Raw genomic sequence first — 12,551 nt, 5'->3', positions numbered from 1 at the left:
AGGCATTTTGTGTGATGGAAACAGAAAGGAAGGTCTGAGGGGATTTTTGGGAGAGAAGGGCAGGAGATGGGGACAAAGGGCAGTAAGAGAGGAGACGAAGAGGGGCGGGACAGCTCGAGCAGCCACTGCATTCCGACACGTCACATTCCTGTTCACATCTGGCTGCAATACACGCTCTCCTCGTTCCTGACTATCCCTCTCTCCTTTTCACGGACATATAAGATCTGAAGGTCTCTGACCCTCATGTGCACAGGCACGCATGTGTGCACACGCACGCATCAAACCACGCACATAAACTGCCCTCAACAAGCAAAATTCCAACGTATCCAGAAACTTAAACATCCAACACTTTCTATCTTTTTTCTCTTCTCTCTATATCATCTTTTCCAGCAGAGCTGCAGCGGTGACACGGTCTGGTAGCTGCCTCGCTACCTCGGTGACTCAGCACTGCTGCATGTTCCCATGCGCTGCCACCCTCAGAAACGGAAACCCGATCCCAATATTTACAGGCACACACACATGTGCTCACACACAGAGGAACAGGAAGTACAGAGAAGACTAAATCTGAAGATGTGTGTGGTCCGTCTGGAAGCGTGCACGTCTCTCTGGAGAGAAGGGAAGCGGGTAGTGGTGGTGGGGCAAGACGAGGCAGGGAGCTGAGACGTTGAGAGACAGGTGGACGGGCCAAGAGACACAGACAGACTGTCTCCGCTCGGGGCAGTGCACTGGCAGGTGGGAGCGTCCGTCAAAAAATCATGCAGCACAAGTGCTGCTATGGGGACAGTGGCCAGCAGCACATTGTCGTCCGCTGAGAGGCTGGTGTGCGTGTGCGTTTGTTTGTGTAAGTGTGTTTGCTTACTGTCAAAGTGGTCGTGCCGCTGTCTGAAGGTGGATTGTAGGTTGGTGCTAAGCCTGGAGACGGGAGCTTTGATCTCCGTGTGGCTCTGCTGGCTCAGCTTCTCCTCCATCTCCACCGTGCAGCAGGAGAAACCCTGCGGACACACTTTCAAGGGGGCTCCTGCAAGAGACGAGGAGAAGACACTGTTAAACACAGGAAGTGTGATGCAGGAAACTGTCCCCACAGGTCACATCATACAAAACATGCTAGACTAAAACACAAGGCCCGATTTAAACATAACAGTAGGCCTCGAAAGGTGATTCAAGTTCAATGGTGGAATGTAACCAAGTACATTTACGCAAGTACTTTATTTAAGTACAAATTTGAGGTACTTGTACTTAACTATTTATTTTCCTTTCATGCCATTCTGTACTTTTACTCCACAACATGTCAGAGGGCAATATTGTACTTTTTAGTCCACTACATCTATCTGACAGCTTTAATTTCTTTACAAATCAACTTTTTTTTCTGAAAAGTCTTAAGAAAAGTTTAGAAAATATGTTTTGCTTTAAGTTAAATTACCCCAAAGTTTATACAAGTACTGCGGCAACAAGAAGTCAATTAATCAATCAGTGACTGGCAGAAACTTAATTGCAGACTATTTTGAGTCTTTTTTCTAGTTTGTTTTTTCTTCTATAATTTAATTTTGAGTTTGTGAGTTTTGAGTTTGTGTTTTTCTTCTTAATAACTATGAGTTTTGGGATGTTTTTTTCTTTATATATTTTTCCTATTTAGAACTTTGGGGGTTTTCTTTTTTTTTTCTCAATAATGGTATGTTTTTTGGTTCTTTATTCTTAAATAATATTGAAGCGTGCGTTTTTCCCCTCTCTTTTTTTAATGATTTTGAGGTCACAGGGTATTTGGTTCGTTTGTTTTTTGGATTTTTCTGCATTACTTTAACTTAAGTAACATTTTCAATGCAGGACAGAGTATATTCACAGTGTGGTATTAGTGCTTTTACTTTGAAGGATCTACATACCTTTTCCACCACTGTTCAAGTTAAATAACACACTTCAAGACTCATTCAGCATCTGTACACCTGCAGAGTGGCTTTGTTAACGTCTGCAAGGTTACGCATTATTTGAGCCAGCAGAGCGCCTTTAGTGGATATTTTACTTGTTTGAAACACACAGATATTGATCATTAACACAATTTCTTGCTTTTGTCTACAATCACACCTTTCAACTACAGAGTAACAACTTCACCCCTCACCAAATCAAATGCACCTTGGCTGTGAAAACCCCCTTAACTGCACTTAAGTGGATTAATTGCAACACTCAGCTCAGAGCAGTCTTTAGCCGGCCACTTTATAGAGCCTTGCTCTTATCCTGGCACTTCCCTGTCCTGATTGATAGCTCTCTGCTGCAGCTTTCTCTGAGTGCTGTGTCCTTCTAAAACACAGAGTTTTAAGAGGCGAGGATTAGCTCCACACCCACTTTGCTGGCAAGAAGGCCGACTCAAGCCAGCGAACACTGATGCACATACACGTAAGAACGCTTTTTCATCCTCTCTCATTTTGACACGCTGATTTTTTTTTTTAATGCAAGAAAATGACAGAAAGAAGAGTGTTGCATCATGAAGCACATTTTCAAAATGCACATGCATGATTTCCATGTGACCTCCGACTCTGACCGTCAGGTGATCCATTGTTGAACTGGTGATGCTTTCTTTTCTAATGCATGCTTTGTAAACAGACAGCAGAAAGCCACCTGCTGGAAACAGTGGTGAGCTGCTGGTTTAAATGGTCCTCAGCTGCCAAACAGGAGAGATGTGAAGTGTTTTTTTCTGTTTTGGGACCTCACTGTTATTGGACAAACGTTCTGGAACCGCTAATGTGGACAGACAACTTTTAACAATTGAAACATTTTCAAACAGATCTGTGGACATGGTTTTGGACCGAGCTGAAAACTTCAAATGTTTTCTACTGAAAACCATTGCACAAAATCTAAATAGTGTCTTTGACGAAATAGCAACTGCCAGCTTTGTCAAAAGTGAGTTTAACGTCCAATTAAAAGGAGGGTCAGGGGAGGACGAATGCAAAGTCGCAGCTGCAATAATGTTTTGTTTTAAACATGGCTGTTGGAATTTGGGAGAACACAGGGATCCTTTCACTGCATCCAGGCACCACCGGCCTGTTTGGTTTTCCCCACCAGCTTGTGCTCACTGACTCTGGGTCTGTGTGCATGCACAGGTTACTGCTACTGCAGGGCTTCATGTCATGCATGGACTGGGGCTTGAATGTTACCTGTAACATTTTCCAGGGCTGATTTATCTTAGGCTAATAGTGCAGTACAGTGAATGTGTTTTATAGTTTTCCTTTATGCATCAGCATTTCATTTAAAGCTACAAGAAACTGACTGTGAACAAACTATTGTCTAACTAACTACTGTCGTTATCAATAACAGTGAATTTCCCCCTGAATTTTCTCATTTTCTTCTGAGCAGCTGAGAATTGTTTGAAGACAAAACGGATTGCGCCACAAAAAAAGAACAAAAAAACATGCAATTTCATCCAAGTGACAGCAAAAGTTGGAAGTATACTATCTCAGTCAAACTACAGGCATTATCATGCTATATATTGGTAAGTGGATTTGGTAAAGCATCCTGCTTTTTCTCAGTTGTATTCTAACTTTGTTACAGGGTGTTAACAGGTACCTTAATTTCATACTTTTTAAACCTTTTAAGGATTATTTTTAACCAAATGTAAGACGGGTTTTTGGACAAATCCTCTTTGTCTTATTGCAGGTTATGTTTTGAGTTAAGTATGTGGTCTCACACAGAGGCAGGCTTTATGTCAGAATATGCTGATTAGAGTGTGTAAGTCTAATCTACATTTTGCCAAGTAAGTGCAAGAATTAATGAAGTGTTTTCAGTTTTTAGAGTCTAAAGATTTTAACATCAGAAACATTCACTTAGGGAAGCTTGACAATTTTTGACAAAAAATATATGAAAATATGGATAAATTAAATCACATAAAATGTTTGAAGCCTCATAAATTCAAATTTAACACGACATATCTTATTGATACAAGTTCCCCCTGCATTTTCATGGATAAAATTTTAAAACTTTTCAAGGACCAATAGTGACAATCTGTTGTTATCCTGCCCCACTTGCCAGCATTTTTCAAAAACATCATATTCAAACTCTGTTCAAGCAAAACGTCCACTGGCATACATGAAGGGAGAGGTGGAAATCTGCTGTTATGTTACACTGTGCACCAGAGTAACTACGAAAGATAACTGCAACAATTTCATTACACAACTAAATTCCATAACTTTTCCAAACCTTTCTATATACTAATTCCATGATTTTTTCAGGCCTGGAAGACTTTATTGTGAAATTCTATGACTTTTCTAGGTTTTCCTCAACCGTGATGACACTGAAATAAAGACATTATAAGACTTTTTAAGGGCCTGCAGACACCCTGTGTTAGTGTTAAACATGAACTCGCTCACTGGTTACTTATTAGGTTAAACATTGCTGTGTTCTTGGCTTTTTACGTTTCCTCTGGTTTGATCATCAGTGGACGACTCTGGGAATTTTCTGTTCCATCGCTGCTGGTCCCCACGTTCAATATGTTGCTATAACAACCTGAGCCATGTGGATTTGTTTTTCTCAGACATCTTGAGGTTGTTTTCATTCTTTTTGTGCGTGTAATAGAAACGCCCATCGAATTCGATTAGAAACACAGGACTTCTGTGGACTTGTATATAGATAAAGGGGAAAAAAACCTGTTTCTAGATGAACTTTTCTATAGCATTAAGAGTCCGACCTGCTCTGGTGAAACTATGAAGCTAATCACAACACAGAGCCTCTCAGTTTTGCATCAGCACGCTGAACATCACACTGAACAGCACAACATGTTTGGAGAAGTTCCCTGCTCGCCTCAAATAGCTAAAATGTTAAGAAATTAAACTGCGGGGTCAGAAGTGACTCACGGCAATATAATCATCCAAACAGGGCACTAGAGGGAGGGATGCACCCTGGCGCCACAAACTGGACCCCTCCGTCTGGGATCAAGTCCAAATAAGCCTCAAGTCACTCTTTCTCTCACAGTCCTCTCCCCAAACTCATCTCTCTCCCCCTCCGACCTTCACCCACTCCGCCCGACCCCCTCCTGCATGCACACACACTCTCACACACACACACCCAGGCACAGTTGGCAGCCCCTACCTAAACATATTCACACATCACATCACTGCTCAACACATGGCTCTTTGTACCAGCGTGATTGGAGGTACAGGGAGCAACACACACACACACACACACACACACACACACACACACACACACACACACACACACACACACACACACACACACACACACACACACACACACACACACACACACACACACACACACACACACACACACACACTGAACCTTTAGGTGAAACAGCCATCCAGTCTCTCCTCCAGCAGGGCCCCCTGCTTGCCCACAGCACAGGCGTGCAATCAAAAGGGCTATATCCACATGGAAAATAGCCCTAGTTACCAAAGTACACAAATAAAAGTGAGATGGTCAATATTTCACAGGAATGTCTGCACAAATGTCACATTGTTAGCTCAAAGGATTAAGTCTCTGAAAACTGAAGATTCTTAGCTAATGCATACTTTGTGAAAACATTTTTGGCAGCCAATTTCTCAAACCGCTGGGAGAAAAATGGCCCTGCTCGAACACAAGAGAGCGAACCGTTAACAAGAACAGTTCGATCCCATAAAAATCAACATCATGTCGGACGCTGAATGACATGTTTCTGCCTCGCTATTTCACAACAAGTTTGGTCAGTAAACGCATCCGTCATTTCTCTACCATCAGCGGCATGAATGGTCTTTGTGTGATGGGTGAACTGGCCCTCAGCTGCTTCCTTTAATGCAGGGACACTCCACTTGCTTTGCTTGGGGGCCACTTTTCTAAAAATGACAGGAGGCCAGGGGCCAGTCGCAGCAGTTCCATACAATTTTCAAGGATTTCAGGACATTTCTAGAATTTTTGGACGTGTCTCGAATCTCAGGACGTGTCTCGTATTTCAGGACGTTTCTAGGATTTAAGGACATTTCTGGGATTGCTGCACGTTTAGAAGTTTAGAACATTTCTAAGATTTTAGGATATTTCTAGGATTTAAGGACATGAAGGGCTTAGCTCGGGCCTCTTTTCAGGGGTGTGGGGATCCTCCACTGGCACTTTTTTTTATGAACAAGCTCTATTTTATGCACTCTGAACCCTTATGTATACTTAAACTACAAAAACAATTCCCAGTGTGAATAACTTTTCTTTTTATCGTGAATTAGAAAATGGTTGGGGGACCACCTCACATCCTAGCGAGGGCCAGATTTGGCCCAGGAGCCGTCAGTTGAGTATCACTGCTTAAAGGGGCCTCTCACTCCTCCAGCTTCCCAAACACAGAACATTGTTCAAGTGTCGCTCAGAAGAGGAAAACTGCCATTTATGGCGGTCAAAACAACAGAGCAGCATCTTGTAAACAAACATGTGACTGTGTGTCATGGCATTCATCAGCTCTCCGCTGCTTCCCTGCCCTCTCTTTGTGGGGAGACCACCATCCCCTTTAAATGGCTCATAAAATAAGTCACTTCCCTTTGACATTGTCCTGCCTCTCAAACTCTGTTCTCAGAGGAAGGATGGTGGGGGAGGTGAAAACGCCTCACAGACAAAAACCAGATTAGACACCTCACCGCCCCCTCTGCCTGCCATCATGTGCCCCTGAACCAGACGGACCTCAGGGTGCTCCCCCCACCACCTCCGCCTCGACCGCCACCACCCTGCAGGCTTAACCAGCGAGGTCAGGGGTTAACAGCCACTCCTCTGAGAGAGGTCCTGTCCTCTGACCCCCCTCCCCATCCGCCAGCCAGCACATCCACCACCACACACAGTATCTCAGCCCCCAAACCCCAATAATAACACCACCAACACACAAACAAAAAACCCAAATATACAAGCAATTAAGAGCTGTAAAAGTCGCACGCATATGCAAAAAATATAAATAGGAAACCTATACTCCAATCAGGAGCCATAAAAGACCCTCCAGGATTATTTCTGTACCCTTCTGAACTCAGGATGTCACTAAAACTGCTAAGGGAGCCGTGAAGGAGGCCACGGGGTACCGCATGTCACGAACCATTCACCGACGTCTGTCACTAATTGGAGCCTGGTGGTCTGCGACTGAACCAAACCTCCGAGCTTTCACACAGACATTTGCAAATAATTAAATGATAAACTGTATGATGCTCATAGTCTATGTACATACTAATCCGATCCCAGTGGAGTGTGGGTAATTTGAGACGGTGAAAACCGAGGCGATTTTGTTTCAAAACGTGTGAACATGTTCCAAAGTCGGCCTGACTGATCTTCAAATGTCCAGCATATAAAACTCAGCCCCTCACACACTCAGCAGTGTGAAGTCTGCAAAACAACACTTACAAACACAAAGCTTGCCTATTAATTGGCATATCATGCTCCCTGCTGCAACATGTAAAAGGAGAGTGCTGCCAGTCTACTGAGCATTACTCACACAGACTGTTGTAAATTTGCACGCCCTGCAGCCATAACATTCTCCTCTCGCTTCTCACCTCTGTGTAGGGTGTAATTATCCTGAGGGGGGTTAAAGGGATTGGTGCCATTTGTTGGATAACTTTCTGTTTTGCGCCCCATCCTGTCACGCACAATCACATGAGCTGCATCAGTGGCCCTTTGAAGAGTCCCTGATGTCGCTTTTTGGGGCGTTAAGTCTTACTCATGAGTAAAATTTTAATCATTTGTCAACCGTTTCACATAGTCAGAGTAAAGGGGCACGATGTGAGGCCGCACTTGAAAGGAGTGATTAAAAGGCTGCAAAATAGCTGCATATTTCATTTCCAAAATCATAGCAATTGCTTTTTAAGTCATTCCCCTCTTAAATTCTTTCCTGTTTCAGCATGTTGTCAAATCACCACTTTCTTTTTGTCTCCCCCCTCTGTAATCTCTGAGGGCTCTACAGTTGTGGTCTCTGAGTTTTTAAAAAAATGAATTCTTTTACACGCCACTCATTCAAAAAAAATGCCATTTATCCATTTCAGAGGCTTTTCCAATTAGTTTCTCAGTGAGCAATTCAACGTTTCAAACAATTTCTGATAACTCGGTCCTCAGTAAAGAAATAAATAAATCAGTCGTTTGAAAGCAAAACTCTTAAAACGCTTTGCTTTTATCAGCTCTCAGTAATAACTTCGGAAAGACACCATTTTGCCCAAAAGGAGGGATGTGTCATGTTGAAATTAAACCCACACATCCATGTGAAACGATGGAATAAATGCTTTAAAGGCTCTTCGATTGTGCAGGGTTTAGCAGGGGGAATCTCCCGCGTGAGATCAGTCTAGTGCTGTAAAAACAAAATGTGCAAAAGTCAAACTATTAAGGGAGGAACGGACAGTTATCTGAGCCACCAGTGTCCTATTTTACACCGCAACGTTTTCATAGTGCAGTTAGGAAAAGTGTTTTGGTACAATATGATATTTCCCTCCATATTACAAGAAATCCTTTAACTGGGCGAGCTGAGTAACAGCGCAGTCTTATTTACAACCCGCAGGAGTAGCTGCAGGAGGAGGGAAGGCTACAAGCATCCACACATTCACGTCGGGCTGCTGCTCGGTACGACCGCAGACTCTTGCTTCAGGGCATCATGCCAGCAGCAGTAGCTGCAGGACGGGGGGAAATATGTCTTGTACACCTTTTGCATCCAGATTTTCCGAGCTCTTTTTTTCACGAGTCAAAGTGACGTCCTAAACAAGCTGACCATTTGCTGCCATCAGCGGTGGATGAGGTACCTGAAAGGCATACTTGAGTAAAAATACAGATATCTTATCAGAAAATTACTCTGATAGAGGTTTAAGTCACCTATTAAGATATAGGTTTAGTAAAAGTCTAAAAAGTATCTGATACTTACTGTACTTAAGTATCAAAAGTAATTTTATGAGATCAAATGTTGTGTTGTGTTGAGTGTTGAAAAGAAAAGTGCAAGTAAATGCAGATCATAAAAAAACAAGCAGTCAGAATTTTGCTTAGCTGTGAAGTTTAATTCTTCACAACATGTACAGCACTTTAAAAATAAAGCTTAAGATTGACTAGAAAAACTTTTTTTCATAACCTAAAGGATTTATATACAAAATCTGCCCTCCTTTCCTCCTTTCTTCCACCTTCCTTCCCTATTTTATTAGCAACTAACTAAGACACTTAGAGGAAATGTAGTATAAAAAGAGCAAAAGTGAAGCCTCCAAAACAATACTAAAACAATGTAACAAAGGACTAGTGCTTTGTTGTATTACACTACTGAATGCCATTAAGAGGGTCGACTTTTTAGATTTCTCCAGAAAAAAATGAAACAACACACAATGTTCTGCTGGGCCAAAAAAAAAAGATTATTAAAAGTTACACTAATACACTTAGGAAATTCACATTAAAAAGTCAGCTTTACAAGAAATTTAACTGAACCCCTGATTTTAAAAGCTTAGATCGTTGTAACACACCTACGCATTACATTCATTTCACACACTAATATCCAGAGTACATGGGTGTACTCTGAGCTACGGCAGAACCACGACGAAAGGGGGAAAAATGTTCAACAAAACTATGCTGTAAGCGGAAACCACTATTAGAGACTGGGCTGTTCATATGGAGATAATCAGGGCAGGGCGATACTTCCACCTACTCTGTTTCTACACTTCAGCCTCTTACAAAAATAGAGTAATGACAAGTTTATTGCAGTTTTGGCCAAACCAATAATGCTTTTCGGCTCTCAGTTCATTAGGAAAGTCCAAAAGAGTCTGGAATGTGCTTGCAGGGGACTTCTGGATCTGTCTTAAGTATTTTAACGAAACGGTGGGCAGCAGTGCCAAACCCTTTCCATTTCTTTAATGTGTTTTACTTGACTGCTGCTCAACGTCTCCAAGCATAACTGCAGAGAAAAGCTGAAGGACAGACTGTGCAGCTGAAGTTGTTATAATCAATGTTTAAGGGGGTTTATTGACAGAATGATTTCTATGAGGTGTTAATGATGGCTTAGCTTAAGCAGATCCAAGTGTTTGGACAGATTACTAACTCTCCTTCACAGATGCCTGGGGCCGCAATCACCTGGACGCCTGCGGTACATTCAACAACACATACTGTGGATCTGTGGCCCCTGACTGGGAGTGGCAGCAGTTTTTAGCATGAAGCTCCAGCTGACCCATGACTCAGACATTACACAGCTCTTATAACTTGCCTATAGCCTGTAAAGGATGTAACTGAAGTGGGCGACGGCTTTAAACATTTAAAGTCGAGCAGTAAAATCTTTTACAGGAATTGTCTGAAACTGCAACCAGAACATCTGCATGTTTGCCTCAATAAAATAAAATGTCTTACTCAGTTTGTCCTGTTGCTGGATTTGTATTTTTTCTATTTCGGAGTTTGTTGGTTGTGTTTTCTTTTCTGTTGCTGCAACAACATAGTTTCCCTCACGTGGATCACAGAATTCATCTAAAGCTGACTTGTGTATAAAACAAGAAAAGCATTGTAGTTCATTAAATCACATCTAGACGTCATGTATAACAGTGTAGTGTAGGGGTGCACACAAAAGGCACGGTTCGATGCCAGTTCAGTAGAGCAAGAAAAAACAGATGCATAATGTTTCTTTGCATTTATGTTGAGCAGACAGTAGTAAAAGTGTCAAAGACAGACAAAATCCTCCTGCTGGGGACTGAGCTAACATTTCGCACACTAAACTTTGCTAAACTAATTGTATTATAAAAATAAGGAACACTTACGCTCTACAAACACTGAACAAAAGAGTCTCAACAGGCTTTATAAACAGAAAAGCATCTCTAAAGTTATGAAAGTGAAAATATCAAAATACAAATAATTAAAAATAAAAACTTGTGGATGAGGCAGAGTGCTTAAATGAGCTCCACCTTGGATAACCCTCAACCAAACATTTATCATCCTGCTGTTCAGCACATCTGGGTGATGTCTCAGATAAGCGTTGGCATATTGGACTTTACCAGACCCTTTGATGGTGAAGCAACACGCACACATCATTCTCACCTTTGCACAACTCTGTCTCTGCTGCTCTTGTAGCTGACCGGGAATAGACTTCTCAATCTCAACTCAAGCCCAATGGATCCCGATGGGTCCCGAAAAAAGCCCTGTGAGTTGGACCAGGCTCAGTTGGGCTCCAGCTCAGTATTTCATGTGATGATCTCGGACAGGCCGGCTTCGTGTTGTAATTTTTTTTTTTACCTTTTGTGAACTTTACTGGGAACCCACAGTTGAGACTTCAAGCTTTTCACCTGCACTACAGTGTGACCAAAGACCTCTTTGGTTTGACTGACTCACACGTCAGCACATGCTGTTAACAGGCCGGCGTACTGCTAAAAGCTTCCAGGTAAAACATGCATGTAATACTGAACCAAAGTTCACAACGCATCAATCCACATACAGTGTATTCTGCGTGCACCGGACTGTGTAGGTCTGATAAAAACACACTGACCATTACAGCCCTGGTATAGTCACAAAGAACAACGAAGACACATACATTTACAAAAAGTGGATCAGTAAAATGATTTGATATATAATGTATACAGATGCCTAGAACTTTGTACAATCGGTTATTTTTGTATCTATTTGCACAACTGTACTCTGCATTCTGACTGCATTTTGCTGTACTGGTACTTACTGTGTCCAATGACAACAAAGTTACATCTAAACTAATGAGGAGGTGACACTCAAATGCATCTGACTCAAAGTACATCATGTAGTATTTATCATGTAGCTTTGAAACAGTAGTTTGTCACACGACTCTGCATATAGCCAGCTGACCCGAGAGCATCCATCCCTCACATGATAAGTCACAACACTAACATTGATTGGACCCATGATTCAGCATCATACAGAAGTGTTGGAGGTTAACGTGAAAGAACAATCGCATAAACCCTCGGAAACATAAATAACAGGACCTACTTATGGGAGGAAGTGTCTCAGTAGTGGTGAGCTCGGGAAACGTTCGCACCGCTTGTGACATGAGAGATTTACTCCACTTAGAACGATGCTCACCGTCCATTTATGAGGCAGGAAGTTTTGGTTTAGGGAAGTACTCTCTGGAGTGAATATATTCAGCTACCAGCCAGCCACAGGGCTTTGGATAATGTCTGTGTAAAATGATGTTTCCTTAAATAAATCAGGAATTAAAACAACACAGCTGTCAAAACACCAAACTGCCAAAATTTACTTGTCACATGGCATGACTGTGATGAGAAGGAAAGGCATGTGTGCTGCTGCACGGCATGAGGCAGAGCAGAACTCATTACGATCTCAATGTCTCATCGGCTGCTCTTATTGCAGACTTTCTCCTCCGCCACGGGAAAAGTCTGAAAGCCGACTGTTTGTCATTCAGAGTGAGAAATTGTCACATTAAAATGTTTATCTCTGCTAAATCCTCCAAACTTTGTCCAACGTGAATTACTTTCCAACATGCACACAATCTCAGAAACAAAGCACACGCTGCGATCTGTAAATCTGAGCCCTCTGCCACCAGAGTCCATTTCTGATTACTAAACCAGTCTGGGCCTCCGGCCAATTAAAACTCTCCATTTGTGAACATTCCAAAATGCTGTCATCCATGAACATTT

The 12,551-nt window shown here is 42.2% G+C and overlaps 1 protein-coding gene across 2 annotated transcripts in view; it reads right to left on the bottom strand.

The window, feature by feature from the left end:
• gpc4 (glypican 4) overlaps positions 1 to 12,551 on the bottom strand; it is a 41,341-nt gene that overhangs the window by 12,355 nt on the left and 16,435 nt on the right. For both annotated transcript variants that reach the window (XM_042493032.2, XM_042493031.2), the window contains exon 2: positions 860 to 1,018. In XM_042493032.2, coding sequence (XP_042348966.1) covers positions 860 to 1,018 — 159 coding nt within the window. The remainder of the gene's footprint in view (positions 1 to 859; positions 1,019 to 12,551) is intronic.

Source organism: Plectropomus leopardus, chromosome 8 (genome assembly GCF_026936395.1).
Source record: "Plectropomus leopardus strain MGB_pleo_1.0 chromosome 8, ASM2693639v1, whole genome shotgun sequence".
Lineage (NCBI taxonomy): Eukaryota > Metazoa > Chordata > Actinopteri > Perciformes > Serranidae > Plectropomus > Plectropomus leopardus.
The sequence above is the reverse complement of the archived record's forward strand: the minus strand, read 5'-3'. Positions and strand labels throughout refer to the sequence as shown.